This window comes from Citrus clementina, unplaced genomic scaffold (assembly GCF_000493195.1).
Source record: "Citrus clementina cultivar Clemenules unplaced genomic scaffold, Citrus_clementina_v1.0 scaffold_3, whole genome shotgun sequence".
NCBI classification, from domain to species: domain Eukaryota; kingdom Viridiplantae; phylum Streptophyta; class Magnoliopsida; order Sapindales; family Rutaceae; genus Citrus; species Citrus x clementina.
The window spans coordinates 47,322,923-47,342,769 of NW_006262339.1; the positions used below are offsets into that span (position 1 = coordinate 47,322,923).

The 19,847-nt window shown below is 36.1% G+C and overlaps 5 protein-coding genes across 8 annotated transcripts; 4 read left to right on the forward strand and 1 right to left on the reverse strand.

Moving 5' to 3' along the window:
• Positions 1-88: 88 nt before the first annotated feature.
• LOC18046978 (O-methyltransferase MdmC) lies at positions 89-2,615 on the forward strand. 2 transcript variants are annotated; one of them, XM_024187846.1, is made up of 9 exons: positions 89-380; positions 572-625; positions 753-881; positions 1,037-1,162; positions 1,344-1,411; positions 1,664-1,733; positions 1,867-1,941; positions 2,022-2,099; positions 2,186-2,615. In XM_024187846.1, the coding sequence occupies exons 1-9, from the start codon at positions 129-131 to the stop codon at positions 2,225-2,227; spliced, it is 894 nt and encodes a 297-aa protein (XP_024043614.1). In that variant the 5' UTR covers positions 89-128; the 3' UTR covers positions 2,228-2,615. The 2 variants fall into 2 exon arrangements, with proteins under 2 accessions (XP_024043614.1, XP_006444669.1); XM_006444606.2 differs by having other exon boundaries at positions 753-836; positions 1,876-1,941.
• Positions 2,616-2,667: 52 nt separating this feature from the next.
• Positions 2,668-4,971, forward strand: LOC18046979 (UNC93-like protein 1). 2 transcript variants are annotated; one of them, XM_024187845.1, is made up of 3 exons: positions 2,668-3,004; positions 3,121-4,293; positions 4,382-4,971. In XM_024187845.1, exons 2-3 carry the CDS (start codon positions 3,131-3,133, stop codon positions 4,656-4,658), a joined length of 1,440 nt encoding a protein of 479 aa, XP_024043613.1. In that variant the 5' UTR covers positions 2,668-3,004; positions 3,121-3,130; the 3' UTR covers positions 4,659-4,971. The 2 variants fall into 2 exon arrangements, with proteins under 2 accessions (XP_024043613.1, XP_006444670.1); XM_006444607.2 differs by having other exon boundaries at positions 2,668-4,293.
• Positions 4,972-5,021: 50 nt separating this feature from the next.
• Positions 5,022-8,751, reverse strand: LOC18046980 (transcription factor 25). Its single transcript, XM_006444608.2, has 4 exons — positions 8,454-8,751; positions 7,343-7,887; positions 5,880-6,791; positions 5,022-5,548 (listed from the first exon to the last, which is right to left on the reverse strand). Exons 1-4 carry the CDS (start codon positions 8,616-8,618, stop codon positions 5,248-5,250), a joined length of 1,923 nt encoding a protein of 640 aa, XP_006444671.1. The 5' UTR covers positions 8,619-8,751; the 3' UTR covers positions 5,022-5,247.
• Positions 8,752-11,558: 2,807 nt separating this feature from the next.
• On the forward strand, positions 11,559-15,014 carry LOC18046981 (translocase of chloroplast 33, chloroplastic). Of its 2 annotated transcripts, none has more exons than XM_006444610.2 (8): positions 11,559-11,846; positions 11,993-12,101; positions 12,192-12,299; positions 12,394-12,518; positions 12,643-12,907; positions 14,181-14,249; positions 14,337-14,498; positions 14,661-15,014. In XM_006444610.2, exons 2-8 carry the CDS (start codon positions 12,003-12,005, stop codon positions 14,727-14,729), a joined length of 897 nt encoding a protein of 298 aa, XP_006444673.1. In that variant the 5' UTR covers positions 11,559-11,846; positions 11,993-12,002; the 3' UTR covers positions 14,730-15,014. The 2 variants fall into 2 exon arrangements, with proteins under 2 accessions (XP_006444673.1, XP_024045054.1); XM_024189286.1 differs by having other exon boundaries at positions 11,997-12,101.
• A 1,098-nt stretch (positions 15,015-16,112) lies between these two features.
• Positions 16,113-17,890, forward strand: LOC18046982 (uncharacterized protein C594.04c). The gene is made up of 3 exons (XM_006444612.2): positions 16,113-16,491; positions 16,594-16,863; positions 17,155-17,890. The coding sequence occupies exons 1-3, from the start codon at positions 16,261-16,263 to the stop codon at positions 17,632-17,634; spliced, it is 981 nt and encodes a 326-aa protein (XP_006444675.1). The 5' UTR covers positions 16,113-16,260; the 3' UTR covers positions 17,635-17,890.
• Positions 17,891-19,847: the final 1,957 nt, after the last annotated feature.

The window sequence follows — 19,847 nt, forward strand, 5'->3', positions numbered from 1 at the left end:
ATTACTTTCCTACGTGGCAAGAATGTTCTTTAGTGAATTTAACCCACCAGCCCAGCCCGGCCCGACCGCAATAATGACAAGACCCAATCTCAATCTGCAACAAACAAAATCGTTGCTTGCTTGAGCAAATGGCGAGCAGCTTGGTGGCGAATCGTTTTGCTTTTGTTTTACTGAAAACTGAAAAAACGGTTGCCAAATTCCATTCCTTTCCCTTATCTGAAAGATTGAGATTGAGACCCTGCAAGTTTAAGACTAAGAATCAGTTCACCACAAACTGCTGTGTTTCCTCTGCCCATGACGAAAAGTACAGCAACAAGCAAGTCATCAGTGTAACTCCTCCCCTTTACGACTACATCCTCCGAAATGTTCGTGAGCCCGAGGTACGTACCGTCCATTCCTTTCCATCAGTGAGCAACTCCCTACGGCGTCGTTTCCTCGTTTTTCTTTTATAGTTTGCCCCCGCCAACGACCCCCCCCCCCCCCCCCCCCAAAAGGAAAAAAAGAAAAAGAAAAAAGATTTCTCTTCTTTTTGGTTAATTTTATTTTTTACATGTGGATGTTGGCGCTTCAGATTTTGCGTCAACTGCGGGAAGAGACTGCTGGTATGCGTGGTAGCCAGATGCAGGTTTATCATTCTGTGGCTTCTTTGTTTAGGATTTTGATGCACATTATTATATGCGGCACTACATGTTGTCATTTGATTTTTAACTGAATATTGCCTGCATGGCTACATATTTTGTTTATTTATAAAGGTTTCGCCAGATCAAGCACAGCTACTTGCAATGCTTGTACAGATTCTCGGTGCACAACGGTGTATAGAAGTTGGTGTGTATACTGTATGTGTATCTAGCTATTCCACTTCAATTCTTTCGCTGTTTTCTGTAAGTTGTGAATATCAGTATTGTTCATCGTCTGGCCAGCTTTAGATTTTCTGCTCAAATGTTGTTGCATAGAATTTCATGTCTTTTGCAGAGTAATTTAATGTCATAGCAGCTTGCCGTCTTGCTGATATGAATATGCTTATATTATTCTTCAGGGATACTCATCATTGGCTATTGCACTAGTGCTGCCGGAATCTGGTTGTCTTGTTGCTTGTGAAAGAGATGCCAGGTCTCTTGAGGTTGCAAAAAAGTATTATGAGCGAGCTGGTGTTTCGCATAAGGTAGTATCTCTTTATATCTGTTCTAACATTGCTATGTATTTTGAAATTTGTGGCATCTGCAGATGGTAGAGACTAGCTTATACAACTCCATGTTCTACGTTGACAATTGTGTACTAGTACATGTATAATCTTATTTTTTATGACACATCTGAGTAGCTCTGAGACAATTTGTTGAAATTAGGTAAAAATTAAGCATGGATTAGCAGCAGATTCCCTAAAAGCTCTGATTTTGAATGGCGAAGCTTCCAGGTGAAGCAATATTTGTGTTATGTTCCATTTTTACCCAATAGTAGTATTCAACTCTTCTACTCGCAAGAAACAGTAGGCCTGTAGTAAGGATTCTCTTTTACTGAAAATCATGTCTATCCATCATAATATGATACCTTTTCCCTCTTCTAAACTGAGTTCTTCTTGTGCGGCTAGTCATTGCTACTCCCACAGCCCAAAATCTTTTTGGGCAGCCAAATATTAAAATATTTACATATTTACTCTTTTATGCAGCTATGATTTTGCATTTGTTGATGCTGAAAAAAGGATGTACCAGGAGTACTTTGAATTGTTGCTGCAACTGGTAAGACTGAAATGTGGTCCTCAATAGCCTGTTCGAGATCCTTCTACTCATTTATTTTTATTCCTTTGTTAAATAATTTCCCTTGCTTCCGGATCACAGATTTGTAAGGGTGTAACTGTTAATCTCTTGTTAGTTGTTACAGATCAGAGTTGGGGGAATCATCGTAATTGATAATGTCCTTTGGCATGGAAAAGTTGCTGACCAGATGGTAAACTATTGACTATATTTGTAAAAGCTTTGTTCTCTAGAAAAAAAAGAGCCTACTGTTCTAATGATACTTCTTAATAGGTAAATGATGCTAAGACTATCAGCATTAGGAATTTTAATAAAAATCTAATGGAGGACGAGCGTGTAAGCATTAGTATGGTGAGTATATGTGTTCTCTGTATATTCTTTAGCAAGTTCCAATAGCCCCTTTAGTTGATATTATCCTAAACCTTTTGAATTCTAAGGTTCCTATCGGAGATGGCATGACAATCTGCCGGAAAAGATGATCATTATTTATTCTGCAACTTGTTCCAGAAAGAAGTTCAAGATGCATGAGCATTGTGCAGCAGAAATTTCCTATGTGGCAGTCTCTGAAAGGACACTCGAATAGTTGACAAGTTGCAAGATATTGTTCCAAATGTGATGTAACCATGTGCAGGCCTGGCAGTGTACTGAGGATGACCGATACAAATAGAAATGTGGATCTGAAATTGAAATTGATTGATGTTCTGTTCCGAAATAGAATGCTGGGATGAAAGTCTATCCTTATTGACACCATGTTGTTGTAATCTTAGCTTGTTCTTCGGACATAATATTAAACGGTGTGATGAAGAGTTTGCTTACCTTTTTGGAGAAGACTGTAAGTCAAAGTTTACCAAAGAGTGTCTTTAATAAGTCTTTAGTCCTGGCCATTTTTTTCACGAATTAAACGTCATTTTCTTTTGGGTTTGGTTGGACACAAACGTATCAGACAATAGTTCCGGCTCTTTCTGTCTGTTTCTCATGTTTTCAGATAGAAGTTTTAGCAGAAGTTGTCATACAAAACTCGAGGAAAAGCCAATACGCTTACACTGGCATGATAACAACTATCAAGCCGCTGGCCTAGTAACAAGGGGAGTGAGTCAATGACAGGCTGGCATAGCAGCAACTCAAGAATTTAAGAAAGCCTCATGATAGGCACCCATAGTTACTAACGGGAATCAACATCCTTAAAAACAATACGAACGCAAATCCAAAATATTCTCTCACCCAAATCAAGGCTCCCCTCCAATATAAGACAAGAAGTAAGATCCAATTCGATTCACATACAATATCTTTACCCTTATCATCAAATTAAAGATTCAAATCAGATCCTCTCTATACTTTTCTCTATCTGATCATCCCCATCCTCTTCCTGTAGCATAACAATCATGGGATTTGAAGGCGACGAGGAAGCAGCAGCGATACAAATATCACCAAAATACTCTCTTTTCAGGTACAACTCACCCTTGGTTCAAGTTAGCCTGATAGGTCTAGTATGCTTCTGCTGCCCAGGCATGTTCAACGCCCTCTCTGGCATGGGAGGCGGGGGGCAACTTGATCCAACAGCCGCTAACAACGCCAACACCGCTCTCTACACCACCTTTTCCGTATTTGGAATCCTTGGTGGAGGCGTTTATAACATCTTTGGACCCCGAGTGACCCTTGCTGCTGGCTGCTCCACCTATGTTCTCTATGCAGGCTCTTTCCTGTACTATAACCACCACCACGATCAGACCTTTGCCGTTGTTGCTGGTGCAGTGCTTGGCATCGGCGCAGGCCTTCTCTGGGCTGGACAAGGCGCAATCATGACTTCGTATCCAACTGCTACCCGTAAAGGAACCTATATCTCTCTGTTTTGGAGTATCTTTAACATGGGTGGTGTCGTTGGTGGCCTCATTCCTTTCATCATGAATTATCACCGTACTGATGCTGAAAGTGTCAATGACAAAACTTACATTGCATTCATGTGTTTTATGTCAGCCGGTGCTGCTCTTTCACTTGCAATCTTGCCTCCTAGTCGTGTGATTAGAGATGATGGTACCCGATGCACCAACATTAAGTATTCAAAAGTCTCCACCGAGGCCATTGAGATTTTGAAACTCTTTCGTAACTGGAAGATGCTTCTTCTCTTCCCTGCTGCATGGGCTAGCAACTTCTTCTACAGTTACCAGTTCAACAACGTTAATGGGTTGATGTTCAATTTGAGGACTAGAGGATTGAACAATGTCTTCTACTGGGGTGCTCAAATGTTGGGATCAGTTGGAATTGGGTACGTGATGGACTTCAGTTTCCAAAGTCTAAGGACAAGAGGTTTAGTTGGAATTGGGATCGTTGCTTTATTTGGGACTGCAATTTGGGGTGGTGGCCTTGCCAGCCAGTTGAATTACTCTCATGATGATCCCCCTAAACGATTGGATTTCAAAACCTCCGGCAATGATTTTGCGGGACCATTTGTTTTGTATTTCAGCTATGGGTTACTTGATGCCATGTTTCAAAGCATGGTTTATTGGGTGATTGGAGCGCTGGCTGATGATTCTGAGACCCTCAGCAGGTATTCTTTGACTTTACTCGAGCAAGCTTTTGTCCGTGATCACATTGTCCTTATCTCATTTATTTTCTTGGCACCGTGTGAATTGCAGGTATACCGGGTTCTATAAGGGAGTGCAAAGTGCGGGAGCTGCAGTCGCTTGGCAAGTTGACACACACAAGGTCTCCTTGCTCTCTCAGTTGATCATAAATTGGTCACTTACTACAGTGAGCTATCCGCTACTTGTTGTCTTGGTCATGCTGGCTGTAAAGGATGATGATAAATCAAAAGAGGGGACTACAAATGGCTCTGATCTTCCCTCAGCTCCGACAATTGCTGGAAATATCGCTAAAGATTACAATGAGCCTGTCAACTCTACAGCTACCTGACATTAGTTCCTATCCTTGCTTTCTCTAAAGGCTCTAAAATCTTGGGGTGTGGAATCGTGATTTCAAATTTGTGATGTAACAAGTGTTCAGCAGTGGATTCATATTTTTGTGTCATAACTTGCAGAATACCAGTCACAGGCCTTAAGTAACATGCTAGGAAATTCTTAAATGTTATCGTGCACAACTTTTGAAGGTGAAGAGGATGAGAAAAATAAGTCTGAAGTCCGCCATGATTTGCTTGCATATCTGCGAGTGTTTGGTTTAACTAATGAACTTAAACAAAACAATTCTCAAGTAATCTATGGTGCATTTATCAAACACAGAAGACACCTCTGCTTTGGTATAATCACTTTGTTGAAATGCTATGTAAAGAAAATATACTAAATCGACTTTCATAACAAGTTCCACACCCAGTTGAGCATAAAATCTAAGGATAACAAATAGCTAGGTAAAATTGGCTGGACAGATCACTTGCTACATGCAAGTTCCTCTCAGATGCCCTATCAAAATCTTTACAAGTAATGGATATTCAACAGTGACCAAACCAGGAAAGGGAAACTTTTGCTTGAAGCATTAACCTCAATGCCACTCAATCTTCCTGATTCTCTTGAAAATGCCCATTAATTTGGTAGTCCTCATCAGCTGCAATACCATCTCCTCCATCCCCATAATTAACCCAAGGAAGCATTGACTCAAACAAGACAGCCAAAGGATTGCGATTTGCAACATCACGTGGGGGTGGAGCTTGGCCGACGTCATGAGGATTACCGGCGTGGATCGCATTATGCATGGCTTCCCCCATCCTTGCATCAACCACAAAGTTTTGTAGGTTATCAGGTGGAAGAGATGAAACTGCATCAGAGAAATCCTGAACCAATAAATGAGCATACCTGGCAAAGAAAAAAATTTAATCATGTCAACTCCAAGACAAATAATTACATTGTTAAAAAGAATTGAAAAAACAAATTGTATTGTTACAAATTGATTTGTATAATCTAAACTGGGGAAAAAAATGAGATGTAGCAAAAATTTTATTCGGCAACAATGCTAATTCGGATAACTCTTTAAGTTAACATCACACCATGGCCACAAATTTGATTCAACAAACAGTAATTTAAAAATTGAGGAAAAGAGCACACATGCAATCTACAGTAAAAATTCCCCAAAAGAAAGGTTCAGCAACAGCAATTAAGATAACAACTAAAGAGTTCAATTACTCACTCATTTTTTTCAGATGAGAATGCTTCCTCTCTTACACAGGCCCAGTCCTTGGCTTCACTTCTATTGTGTTCCAATGTTTCAATAACCAGCTTTGCGGTGTCTCGAAGCAATTTTTGTAGATCTGGAAGCCTCCATATAATATAGCTCCTCTCCACATATATATTGATCAGGTGATCCAAGGAGGGGATCTTGGTTTCATCTGAATGGAAGTAACTGTGCGCAAGTATTTTTGTCCATGCCTGATCTTTTAAAGGTACCTTTGCCACTAGTTTCTTAAGAACTGAAGGGTGAAGCATCAGAGCTTGCTTCATAAGATCAGCTGAAGTAGCCTTTGTATTATCTTTATGAGCATCTTGTGACGTTTGCTCTCGCTCAAGATAAAACCGACAAATAGAAAGGGAATATGAGAAATTGGGGAACAACCACAAAGAATTATCACTTTTATAGTCTTCAGAGAACTGTTCTAACCATGAATATTCCCCAGCCCTTACAGCAAAGTAGTCAATGCAGAACAAGGCCCCCATTGGATCTTCAGAATCAAGAGAAAGTAACAGTTTGCACACTTCCAAGGCAGATCGATGACAGCCACGTCTGTCCATGTTTATCATGTGAGTGAAAAGTGCCTTGAACAATGGTTTGTTTGTTTCATGGCTGAATTTCAATTGGCAATTCCCCTGCAAAGGGGTGAACATTGGATTCCATGCACATTCTAAGGCATATAGACACTTCGCAACAGCATCTGCAGCCATCTGATGTTCAGCCACAAATTTAAAATAGTCCGACATCGTTATCAATGAATCCAAATGATAAGGATGATACATCAAAACACTTGCTACACCATTGAGATCGTGAATAGCTTGGGCAGCTTCAAATGCTCTCTGAGCTTGACCATAAGTAGGTGAGTGGACATATCTACACAAATGCACAAAGACAAACAGCACAGATGTAAAATCAAAATTATATTCAGCCAAACACATGATCTTGAAAATGGGGATGAGCATTTGTAAATAAACCAAGTTAAAAATGAGATACAAGCCAGAGGAGGGTGGGGAGATGGAAAAGAGCATAGCACTCCAAATAAGTGCATCTGCAATAAAGCTTTTACTAAAGGCAAGTGGTAATAAACAGAGGACCAGACAAATAACAGTCTCAAGAGAAAAATCCAAGTAATGGAAATGGCCATTTAACATTTCCTAATGTATGTAGCCAAGTTAATTTCGCTTACAACTGCAAATAGAAAAGTCAGTGCTTACATGCACTGCAAAAGTAGGTCCATTCCATAAATGATAACGAAGACACCTGATGTTTATTTTTCAATTAGCTTAAACCCAATGTTTGTTTGTCCATTCACTTAAACCCAACTTGGGAGAAAGATAAAGCAAAAGGGGAGAATAGACAGCCTCAAGAAGTGAAATCAAATAAAGCAAGCCAAGAAGGCCAAGAAGGCCAAGGTTAAAATTTACCTGAAGTAGTTGTATCCATCCTTGCTTTCCAGAAATTCCATTGAAAAACTTGCGTCCCAACGAGGCCAATGGTCAGATGGAGAGACTAATATAGTCTTTCTAATATGATGAGTGACACGTCTTGCCCCACGCACTGGTCTAGAACTGCCACTCTGTTGATTTCTCTCAAATGACTTCACCACTTTGGATCCAAATATTCTTCGCAGCTCATTTTCAACATTCAAATACTTGGGATCTATTTGATATACAGAAGGTGGATGCTGTTTTACTACATTACTACGAACTTTAGCATTCTCTAGTTTAGCTTTTGAAGGCCCAGGTTGATTAGTAGAAGAGTCAATACCCAAAGATAAAGAATCTAAATCCTCATCCAATTGCCATTCAGCTTTATCAGTATTTGAAGTAGAACCCTCCTTGCTTTTCTTCTTTTTCTTTTTCTTTGACTTCTGATTGGATGTTGGTACAACATCTCTGGTACTTTGCTGTGCAGACAGTTCCTTCTTATCCCCATCTCTGCTCGAGGCTTCATCAGCAACCTCTGTCTCCTGCAGAATACAGAAAGTACTGATTGTTAACTGTAACAAGTAAAGCGTGCATTGAGCAGGAGATGCATAAAGCCTTTCTGTCACAGCCAGTAAAGATAGGAAAAACATTACAAAGACATCTAAAATAAGCATCATTCAAAAAATAACATACGGCATATCAGGAGCAAGGTAAAGGAGACATAAACAAGAAACAAAACCAACTGAACAAACAATACTGACACCAAAAGAGCAGCTCAACAATTGACAGAGCCTCCTGTAGTCATCTTATCAAACCAAATTCCACCACCTTCCAATAATATTTCTTATTGGCACAAGAGATTAAGCATATCAATAAATTAAACTTACATCAGTTCCTCTGAGATACCTAGGTATATACCTTCACAAACATTGATCACTCAGAAAAATATTTCTCAGTAATTCCGATGAACCAATTAAAAAACGTATATATACGCCCAAATCCAGTTCCAATTTTATAACAATAGCAATGAATATAACAATTAAAAACCCGTAAAAAACAATAACAAGAATATTTATAATATACAATAATTAAGGTCGGAGAAAAAGACCTGGTCCGGGTCATCATCACCGTCGTGGAGGAGGTCGAAGGGGTTTATGGAAGAACGAGGAGCCGAATCAGGAGACTCTGATTCATCGTCTTTCAGCTGCTCTTCTTCTTCTAGCTGTTGCTGTTCTTGTTCTTTGACAACTTTCTTGAACAATCTACTCGACATTATTGGCTCTTACAAATTTGATTCGAGGTTTCAGTTATCATGTGTAGTGTAGATTTTATATGCGTCCTACCGGGGAAGAACAGAGGACGGGGGGCATTTAGGGAATATAATTTAGGGAAGACAGTATGTAGATAGACGGTTTTTTGAAATAATTATAATTATAATAAAATTTTCAAAAATTACAAAAATAACATTAAATTTCGTAAAAGGAGCCACTTAAACTTCCATAGAAAGTAGTGTCCGTTTTGAGTAGCAGATTAGACTTATTAATTAAATTCACTTAAAAAATTTAAATATCTTACTATTAATTTATTAATTTTTAGAGATTAAAAAATATTTTTTATTTATTGCAGTGAATTAGTAAAATTAAAAATGTTATGCAAGATGCGTCGTTTATAAATGAATATATAAATCATATTGTGCGTGTGTGTATCCATAAAATAGATGATATGTCAGACGATTTTTTATCTTTACGACAAATGACAAAGCAACAGAACATGCACGACATGTAGATTGTAGTTCGAACAGATAAATGGTATATTGTAAGATTTTTCCTTTGGACTTATGAACTTGTATGATATGTCATTTATAATTTTAGTAGCCAGAAACTTGTTTCAGCCGGGACATATTAAACGTATAATACAAACCATGAATGCAGTTTAACTAAGTATAAAGACATTTTGGACCGTTCGAGTAATAATAAAGCGTAAAATCAGATGTTTAGCTCGTAAAGTTTTTTATCCCCATCTAAAACTTTTATCTTTTTCTAAACATATAATACAATTTCAAAATATTTAAATAATAATATATGACACCATAACCATATTTTTATTTTTATTTCTTGATAGATTTTTACTAATTACCGTTGTCCTGCAAGTTTATGTGCTTTGAAAACAACAATATATGATGGATTCATTGTCAATACAATAATACACAATATTTTCACGTGCACAATTATTATTGTATACAATAATATACAATAAAATCTGGATCCGAGACATCCGAAAGATCTGGATGTAGGAAATCAAGATCTGCACGGATTCGGATCCGAATGCAAGTGCATTTAAAAAATTGAATATCTAAATCAAGTTATATTTTATTTTAAATAAATAATTAAATAAAAAATATATATTAAAAATTAAAATTTATTTGTGAATTTATGATGATGTTATATGCTAGTCATGTTAAATTATGATTGAATTTTATTTGATATTATTAGGTAAATTATTGAATTTTTAAATTATATATTAAATTATTAAATTTTAATTTTTGCGGATCTAGATATCCGGAATATCCGTCCGCATCCATTGTGGATATTACCCGCATCCAAATCTGCATTTTTTTTGCAGATCTGCATAGAGAAATGCGGATCTGTATGCATCTACATCTAAATCCGCATCCGAATTTTACTAACCCTAAACGAGAGGGAAAATAGATAAACTTATTTTTTTTTATATAATTTTGTATTTTTTTTAGTTATTACTTTTTTTTTAATATCTTTTATCTTTATAGAGGCGTCGCTAATTCATGTTTATAAAATCAAAATAACTAATAAATTTAATTTTTTTTAGTGAATGTTAAATTTGAAACTCTTCAAAAGTATCTAGACAATTTTAGTATTTTTAATACTGAGCTGCGGCATTATCACAAATTCAAAGTAATTATGGATTGATTTAAAACTACTCTTCAAATTTTTCCAAAGCCAGCTTTGGCATGTGCCTCAATTGGTCCTATACTTGCTTCGCCGGTGATAGATAGTGAAAATTAAGTAAAGTTCATATCATTTTTCAATATTTAATTTCATTGATAGATAGCTAATTCAAATACTGAAAAGTTGTGTAAAATTAAAGTGTCTATATGACAATATAATAATAGTAGGCTTACACAGTTGAAGGGATACGAACCGTGCATCTCCGTTATATATGTAGAACATTACTCTTTGACAATAATACCTCAAACTAATATGAGTTAAATTTTTAATTGGTTACAACCTGCCAATATTATTAACTATTAAGAGTAATGATACATCTACAAACTTTAATGTAAATTATTTTTGTGTAAACTAGTGTAATATAATATAGATGGTTGAATGAAAATACTACACCGTCCGCATGATTTATCTGACTTATTTCATATTTTTCCTCAATCAATGATATAATGCCATATTATTTTTTACAAATATCACGTGAACCATTTGGTGTTTTCATTCAATCGAACATATTATATCAGGTTAGCTTGCACAAAAATATTTGGTATTTTTTTTAATATTTAAAATTTACTAATATGTAAATTTATAATCTCCTATTTTGAATTATTATTAGGAGACTTAAAAGTAATTTACTTTTAAAAAATTAAAAGATAATTTTGGTGTCTGGTAATTTTTTTTAAGAACCACTTTTAGCAAAATATTCTCATCTTACATCAAATGTTGAAAAGTAAGGAATAGTAACTTATGAAAATATGATTTTAAAAATTAGTTTTATACTTGATATAATTTCATATATATATAACTTCAAAATTATTCTCATTCAATTAGGAAATAAAATCATCAATTTAAAGAGATTATTATTATTATTACCAATTAATTAAGATAAAAGTAAAAAAAAATACAATTAATGAAATAAAAATTATTATTTTAGTTATCAGTTATAATACATGCACATAAAAATAATTACATATACATATTTATAAATACATGTGTAAATAAATTTTATTAAACATTATATGTATTGAATCAATTATATTTTTACTAAATATATACGACTGGTTTTTAAACTTACGTACTTTCAGAAAATAAATTTTAAAATTATAGTACAATTAACATTAATTATTTTTCAAAATTATAATGTTATTAAACTTAAATTACCCTCACTAATTTTTAAAGGAAATTATAAATTTATAATAATAGCGTCTGTTAACTCTCACTACCAACTACAAGCCAAGCCCTAGTGGCTAGACACACTTTCGTTTCAGGACTGTGATCTCTTTGGAAACATTATTGTTTATTTATTTATTTTAAGTAAATAGTGATTGCAAATTAAGTTATGATTTTTATAATAATATTTTTCGAAATTAATTGAGGAAGAAATTAAGTCGGTCGAAATTTTGCTGGGCGGAAAATACAAACACTGTAAAGTCCGACCACCCAGGCGAGGTAAGAAGATAACGGCTTTACTCACTCAGTTTGGACGCAACTAGAAGAAGAAACAACATTTACGCAAACAGCCCGTAAGTTAAAATCAAATTACTTTCTACATGGTTTCAGGGTTTAGGGTTTTTGGTTGAAGGGATTTGTATCTTTCTAGGGTTTGTAAGTAATTCTGTTGTTTTTGTATAATTCGCGCGTTTTTTACTCTTTGTTCTCGTTTGATTAGGAAGAAATCAATGGGGTCTCTTCTACTTCGTGAATGGGCGGGGTTTCAACAGTTTCCTTCTGCAACTCAGAACAAATTGATCGAATTACTGTCCAAATTGAAGCAAGAGGTTTGAAATTTTGTTCTTGATTTTTTTTATTATCCTTTAGTTTATCTTAATGTCCATTAATTAGCCTAGTATTCTTGCTGTTAATTGCAGAATGTAAACACGTTGACAATTCTTGTCATGGGCAAAGGTGGTGTTGGAAAATCTTCAACTGTGAATTCTGTTATCGGTGAACGAGTAGTCACTGTTAATTCTTTCCAGGCACGTATTAGATTAACCAATTATCTGGATGCATAAGTGTTTGATTGATGGGTTTTAGGTTCTATTTTCTTACTGTTGTTTGTTTGTTTTGCAGTCCGAAGCGCTGAGACCAGTAATGGTTTCTCGTTCCAAAGGAGGTTTCACATTGAACATCATTGATACTCCAGGCCTTGTAGAGGCTGGTTATGTTAATTACCAAGCTCTTGAGTTGATTAAAGGGTCTGTACTTGAATGTGATGTCGAATTTTTGCTTGCTATATGGTTTTGGATTTGATAGTGAACTTTTGCATTGTAGGATTAGAACATGATTACTGTCGCTAATAATTGGGGACTTGTGATGCAGGTTTCTTTTGAATAAGACCATAGATGTTCTGCTATATGTTGACCGTTTGGATGCATATAGAGTAGATGACTTGGATAGACAAATTATTAAGGCTGTCACCGGAACTTTTGGCAAACAAATATGGCGCAAAAGTTTACTTGTTCTCACTCATGCACAACTCTGCCCTCCTGATGGACTGAACTATGATGTTTACTGCTCTAAACGATCCGATGCTCTTTTAAAGACTATTCGTCTAGGAGCTGGACTCGGGAAACATGAATTTGAGGTAAATTTTTCTTTGTTGACTATTTAATGATTTAAAAGATCTTTCTTTTAGGAGGTACACCAATATAGATGAGTAAAGACTACAGAGAGGCAGACATGGACAATAAGCTAACCTTTTCTCATTTGAATGCGGGATAAGCTGGATATGGAAGTTTGCTATCGCTTGAAAGTTGTGAAAGTTTTTGTGAGTGAACCAGAGTTTTATAACTGTTTTCACTCTCAATGAAGATGGGAGTAGCTAAATGTGTGCGTGCTTAATACAGTACTACATTTCATTGTATTGAGGTGATTCATATTTACCTACACTGCTATGCCTAGTAGTATAGTTACAACAGCAAGGCCCTATTCAAGGTGACTGGTATTTACCTTGACTGCATTGATTCACTGCGCTGCAGTGTATATAATAATAGTACTATACTGCAGTGTGTATAGTGCTACACTGCAGTACAGTGCATCAAGGGTCATCAAGGAAGAATGTATGATGAGGAATAGATGACATGGGACATTGATTTCAAAAAATTTTTCTCTCTCCCTCTTCTCCTCTCTTAACATTTTTCCCTTCTTTTTCGTCCCTCCTTATAGTTACTGCTATACTTGAGAATCTTTGACAAAGTGATATCTCCTTTTCTTTTTTACTCTCCCTCCAGCAAGTTGCCACAAGCCTTTGGTATCAGTGGATGTTGTGTTCCTTTTGCCTATCACCAAAATGTAAAGAAGTAGCCAATCAAATGAGTGAAATAGGAGGAAACTTGCACTGCAAAGCACTGTACTAAACCCCAAATGGTCCTAGGAAAACAGTGGCACACCCACAAGATGTTAGAGATAGAGTTCAACTCTTCTTTTCAACATGATGCCAGACCATTTGAAATGTGAAAATGGCATGTTGTAGCTTTATGAAAGTGAAAAACTTATCATTAATAAAGAAACTTTGAATAGAGAGGAGAGGAGAAAGCATAAATCTACAGGTGCCAGTGAGAAGGGGGAAAAAGGGGAAAAAAAAAAAAAACCAATATTCCATCTAGTCCAATTTATTCTTCTTCGGTCAATGAACTTGCAATCTGTGTTAAAAAAACTGTGTGAAATAAAAAGAACCGTTGATGGTCTGCAAATATTCTTGAAGTACTGTCAATCTTGACAAATATTATTTGCAAACTGAATGTGTTCTTCAAAGTCAAATTTCCAGCTGAATATCTTGAATAACTACTATTTCCTGCGATGCTTAAGACTGTTTTGATCCCATTATTTACAACTTTTAACTTTGCTGATGCGTACAGGATTATGCTGTTCCAGTCGCTTTGGTTGAGAACAGCGGCAGATGCAGTAAAAATGAGAATGATGAGAAGGTTCAGTTTCTCTGCTCTCATAGTGTCCATACATCACATATATGATTGTCTTGACTTTTCATACATTGGTTGTGATTTTAATGATAGATTCTTCCAAATGGTAATGCGTGGATTCCAACCTTGGTTAAAGGGATCACAGATGTTGCGACAAATAAGAGCAAATCTATTGTAGTTGACAAGAAGCTGATTGACGGATCTGGCTCTGATGATAAGGGGAAAATGTGGATCCCTGCCGTTATTGGGCTTCAGGTAAAGCTCATTATTTACTTCTTCTCTTTCTACTGTCCAAAACATGCTGGCCATTCTAAGTTCTGGGGTTGGATCAGGCTTTCCATAATTTTTGGGATCTCAGTTGACTGAGGTTAGCATAACCAATTTTCTGTATGCTGGTCTTGTCTTTTCATGTTGCAGTGGCTCATCCTGAAATGGATTGAAGGAGCAATAAAAAGTGATATTGCAAAGGATAAGAAGCCTTACTGAGAACTGCATGTATTGATCTCGCCAATTTTCAGTCGTAATCGTCATCTTATGGTTCTTTATTGAGCTGCTTCTGAATATTTTGTTTATTGTATTTATTAGTTCTGCATTATGCGGATATTAGTTATAGAGTCTGTAACAGTTCCTATCGGCTACGCGCTGAACAAACAGGAAAGCTATAAGTCATTAAGTTGGATGTCAGATAATAGAGATTTGTTTGAACCATCTTAGTTTGTGTCAAGATAATTGAAATCTTTTTTATTTTAAGTTGGAGTTCTCTCTCTGTCCCTTCAGATGTTTCATGTTGGGTTGTTTCTTCGTTTAGTCACAGTCCTTGTTGCGAGTTTGCTAATAGCTATATATGGGATGACATCATTGGGGTTAGTTCAGCAATTTTTCATCCCCTTTTTCTGCCTCCATTGTAGCCCACGAAGAGTATCAGTGCAGAGTTGTCTGAATGACACTGCATATTCATAACGTTTTCTATCACTATTTTGCTTTGTTGGCGAACCAATGCATGCGATACATGCTAACTATGATAAGTATTACCCCCCATCGTGGACCCTTAGCCTTGCTTTAAGTTCATAAAGTGCAGCGAGCCGCTTTTGATTGCCGTCATCATGATCCCGTCGCTTAAGCGTGGCAGCCGTGTATTGCAGCTGTTTAGCTATCTTTTTGCGAAGATTGCGGAGATTTGGAAGAGTTGAGAGAGGCAGGAGGAGGGGACCAGTAAGTGGCGTGGTTTTTTTTTTTTTTTTTAAAAAACATATTTACGGTGGACTAATTGACGGCCATGTGAGTGGATTATGATTAAGCACACCACTTTTGGCCGCAAGCATCATTATTGACAGCGTGGTGACAAATGTCGTAACTGATCATTATATTGTTACTCTTATTTGAATCTCCATTAGTTGGCTAAGATTTTTGTTGCACGCCCCCTGAGTTATCATTGCATTGCTATGATATACTTAATCGGACAAGCATGGTCAGTATTTTACTGCTAAGTAATTACTCACGGATAGTGCTTTAGGATTTTCAATCCAATGGAAAAAGTTTGGATTAATTAATAAACTGAACGCATAATATTGGGTTTATTTTAAAAGAAAAGGGTAAAATCTGGAGATACTTAAAAATTTTATAAATTCATTAAAAAAAAAAAAACCTTCCACAATTTTTCAAATTTGTTAAAAACATATCACGAGTTATTTTGAAATTATCAATTTTTAATCTTAGTTTTTCAAATGAGATTTTCGTTAAAACTTTTGAATCAAAAGCAATATATTTTGGATTTGCAGGAGATAAGAAAGCAAAATCAATTAACTGGCAATGAACAGAACAAATACAATTGAACGAAGTGTTGACCACCAGTTATGATTAACAGTGGGGAACCACCAATTACCATCACCTGGTCAGCGATCACCGCACTGTGCAAGAAAGATTAAGAGAGAGCATCATGAAGAATCTGTGACTATATATATAACATAAGTCTGTCTTCTAATTTATTGACCATATTCATCAGCTTCAGCAATCAACAATGGGTCGTAGTAACTTGAAGAACGCTGTGATTGCATTACTAGCCCCACTTCCTTCCATTCTGTTGCATCTTTCATTGCTTAACCACCATTACGATTACGAACGTCAGACAAATCAATATCCAATTAGGTCATGGTGCTATCACCACCCTCTTCTTTTAGCCAATCTTCTCTTCTTCTTCAACGTCAACGTCCTCTTCTGGATCATCAGTCTCATCCAGAACAGCAACTGGGTCAGTGCATGTGCATCTATCGCCTCTCTTTCAATTCATTAATTTTCTGCTACTTGTTGACTTTATTTCTCTTATATATGGTGGTTTTGCTTTGCATGGCAGATGATAGATTTGTACTGGACTGTGATACCGGTGATGCTTGTTCATTTCTTTGCAACGCACCCATTGAGTTTGGGCCAATATAATCACTGGAGGTCGAAAGTAGTCATAGCGTTAACATGGGTGTGGAGTTTAAGGCTGAGTCATAACTACATGCGGCGTGAGAAATGGCAGTGGGGTGCCAGGGAAGACTGGCGCTTCAACGATATGCGCTCTCAGTATGGCAAACACTGGTGGTGGGTTTCTTTCTTCGCCGTCTACCTCTCACAACAGGTTATTCCAAATCTTTTTTAATCTCTCTCTCTCTCTCTCTCTCCCTCCCCCCCACCCCCCTCCCTCCGTTGGATAAAATATGAAAATTTCTGAACTTGGGAGCAAGTGCTTGACCAAATGCTGCAATGAGTCTTGAGTTTTATTTTTGGGCAAATGTCAGATGATTTATAATACTGGCCGAGGGCATCTAAACGTTGGATTGGTAAAACCCTTCTTGGAGTCCGTCAAATTTTACACAAACTTCATGTGATGTCTCCCAAAGGAGATTGTTGATATATCTTTCATTTCCAGGTATTTCTAATTGGAGTGTGTCTGCCCTTCTATGTTGTTCATTCGGTCGACAAGCCATTAAGTATATGGGATTTTGTCGCTGTCCTTGTCTGTTTGAGTGGCATTGTTATTGCTTGCTGTGCCGACACTCAACTCCATCAATTTGTTAGTAGAAATGAAAAGCTGAAAGAACTTGGAAAGCCAGTGGTGCTTAATCTTGATAGGGGACTCTGGTACTATTCAAGGCATCCAAATTACTTTGGGGAGCAGTTGTGGTGGTGGGGATTAGTTGTACTTTCATGGAGCCTGGGCCATGGATGGACCGCTGTTGGGTCTCTCATCAATAGCATGTGCTTAGCCTATGTGACAATACTTGTTGAAGAGCGGATGGTAAAACAAGAGCATAGAGCTGAAGCATACAGGCTGTATCAGAAGACAACATCGGTTTGGGTACCTTGGTTCAAGTCATCTGCAGTAGCAGAGAAATACAAGAGTACTTGATTTAATATTTCACTTTGTTTCAAACTCGAATGGTATTTCTTTCTATTGCCCGCTTCTGTGTTTCTGTCTTAGATATTTCTAGCACTTGCTTTTGTACTCAGTGTTTTATTTAAAAGAAGATGGATGCTATTCTGTGTGTAGTCAATTAGGTAACTGCATTAAGTTGCATAAAAGTGTCCTTTTTCATCTGTATTATGAAAGATTTATAATGATGGGAGCACAGGATTCCTATGTGATTGGTGTTTTAAATCATCTCCGGTTGCTTTGATGCGAAATGACATTAGAAGGGTTATTTAAACTGTCAAATCAAGCAGAGGAACTTATATTTTAAGTTGAATGATGAAGGAAACCAATGTTTGGCAGCCCATATATCATCATAGCTGGATGGAACCTTTGTTTTTTTTTTGGCGCGGGGGGGCCGGGGGGGTGGGTTGACTTTTGTTTCAGAAATCATAGCGGTTCCAAATAACAAATGGTGGCATAATTTAGCTGCAATGCATTTGGTCCCATTGCTTCTATGATTATTGAGCTAAAAATAACTAATGCGAGGCATGAACTAGTGGGGGATTGGAATCCTAGGTATCACCTGGAAGCAGGAAGCCCGGCTCTTGTCCATGCCTACATGTCAGATATTTATGGCCTTGTTATCTTATAGAATCCGCTTGTACAATTCCCTTTCATCTGTACTTCCAAGGATCACTGCTGCTTTGTGTGCTATAGGTATTTACACAATTCCGTATCATCATCGTTACTGCTTTGCATGTTATACGTAATTAAAAGTACTCAAATTGAGATTAGAGTAATCACTTTTGAGAAGGATGTCGATTACACAAAACTGAAATTGATTGTGTTACTACATGCAGTTTGATGCATTCTTTTGCTATGAGATGTTTCTAGTTCCCCAGCACGAGCTCACGAGGATGGAAAATTAACAGAGAATGAGTATGGAAGCCAGAACACATTATCATACCACTCTGAAATACAGCATTGTGATGTAGGTTACCCTAATACACTGGATTAGAGTGCAGCATAGTACTTTCTTTCTTTTTTTTCACTACGGCATAATTATTCATTGAGAACGGGTGATGAGAGTGATTCTCTTGTTCCCTCTATTTTTCTTCCCTTTTTTTAATGTTGGTGCCATGGATTTTGAGATGATCCGAATGGTAAAAACCATTTCTATAGAGGAATCGATCTCATTCAAAAAGGAAGAACAAGAAGAACAAAAGAAACAACAGCAATAGAAATGCAATTAAAGTGTCCACCGGAAGTAGAAAAAGAGAAAAGAGCATTTGAAAATTATAAGCGAAAACAAGAAAAAGACAAATTAGGCTCATTTTTCTTCGCGCCATATGGCCACACGCTAATAAACAGTCATGTGGTCGAGTACTTTTAACCTTTCAAATATTATATAAGGTTTAACGTCTGAGTAACACGTGTTTTAATAATTATTAAAAAATAATATAATTTCTAAAAATAGACAAACAGATAATAAATTGTTAATTTTTTCCGTTTAGTGAAACGGCACTAAGATAAAATGGAAAGCCGCTAATAAAACATTAATAACCGAATTTGTTTCTCTTTTTTATTTTCTTTTTATTTTTCATTTCTCTTATGGTTTCTTCTTCTTCTAAACTTTCTTCGTTTCTTCTTCTTCATCTTTTTTATTTGTTTACAGCATATCTATTTTCTTTACAGCATGTCTATTTTCTTTATTACATTTTTACATAATTTTTTCATTAACTATTTCATTTTGCAATAAATTCAGCTTATAAATATTTTTTTACCACAAAAAATTATTATATACAATACATAATTTACACAAAAATTAATATATTATTTTTAAATTGATGAATAAGTGTTTTTTTAATTTTAAAAAAAATTAATTAATTAAATTAAAAAATATAAATAACTAAGGAAGTAGATTCATGGAAAGAATATTCGGATGATAAAAAATATTTAAAACTATCATCATCAAACTATTTCTTAGAAATGTAATTCTATATATATGTGTGTATAAATGAAAATACTATTCACTGATTAAACTTGTTGAAATATTATTTTTCAATCTCTCCATTTCTCAATCTCAAGAACATCACTACATGATCATCTTCTTGAATAACAACCTCCATGTCTGTCCCTTCATTTAGAACAAAATTCGAGTCATTTTTAATTTCTTCAAAATAATTATCATGCCAAACAAACTTTTTATA

Bases quoted from the DNA above. Each gene is read 5' to 3' on its own strand.
- LOC18046978 (XM_024187846.1), top strand. From the start codon at position 129: ATGGCGAGCAGCTTGGTGGCGAATCGTTTTGCTTTTGTTTTACTGAAA. The intron at 882-1,036 runs GTAAGTTGTGAA...ATTATTCTTCAG, and splicing joins CAATTCTTTCGCTGTTTTCT to GGATACTCATCATTGGCTAT. The intron at 1,412-1,663 runs GTGAAGCAATAT...TCTTTTATGCAG, and splicing joins TTGAATGGCGAAGCTTCCAG to CTATGATTTTGCATTTGTTG.
- LOC18046979 (XM_006444607.2), top strand. From the start codon at position 3,131: ATGGGATTTGAAGGCGACGAGGAAGCAGCAGCGATACAAATATCACCA. The intron at 4,294-4,381 runs GTATTCTTTGAC...TGTGAATTGCAG, and splicing joins GATTCTGAGACCCTCAGCAG to GTATACCGGGTTCTATAAGG.
- LOC18046980 (XM_006444608.2), bottom strand. From the start codon at position 8,618: ATGTCGAGTAGATTGTTCAAGAAAGTTGTCAAAGAACAAGAACAGCAA. The intron at 7,888-8,453 runs GTCTTTTTCTCC...TGTATTCTGCAG, and splicing joins GTGATGATGACCCGGACCAG to GAGACAGAGGTTGCTGATGA. The intron at 6,792-7,342 runs GTAAATTTTAAC...GCATTTGTGTAG, and splicing joins GATGGATACAACTACTTCAG to ATATGTCCACTCACCTACTT.
- LOC18046981 (XM_006444610.2), top strand. From the start codon at position 12,003: ATGGGGTCTCTTCTACTTCGTGAATGGGCGGGGTTTCAACAGTTTCCT. The intron at 12,102-12,191 runs GTTTGAAATTTT...TGTTAATTGCAG, and splicing joins TGTCCAAATTGAAGCAAGAG to AATGTAAACACGTTGACAAT. The intron at 14,499-14,660 runs GTAAAGCTCATT...TTCATGTTGCAG, and splicing joins CTGCCGTTATTGGGCTTCAG to TGGCTCATCCTGAAATGGAT.
- LOC18046982 (XM_006444612.2), top strand. From the start codon at position 16,261: ATGGGTCGTAGTAACTTGAAGAACGCTGTGATTGCATTACTAGCCCCA. The intron at 16,492-16,593 runs GTCAGTGCATGT...TTTGCATGGCAG, and splicing joins TCATCCAGAACAGCAACTGG to ATGATAGATTTGTACTGGAC. The intron at 16,864-17,154 runs GTTATTCCAAAT...TTTCATTTCCAG, and splicing joins CCGTCTACCTCTCACAACAG to GTATTTCTAATTGGAGTGTG.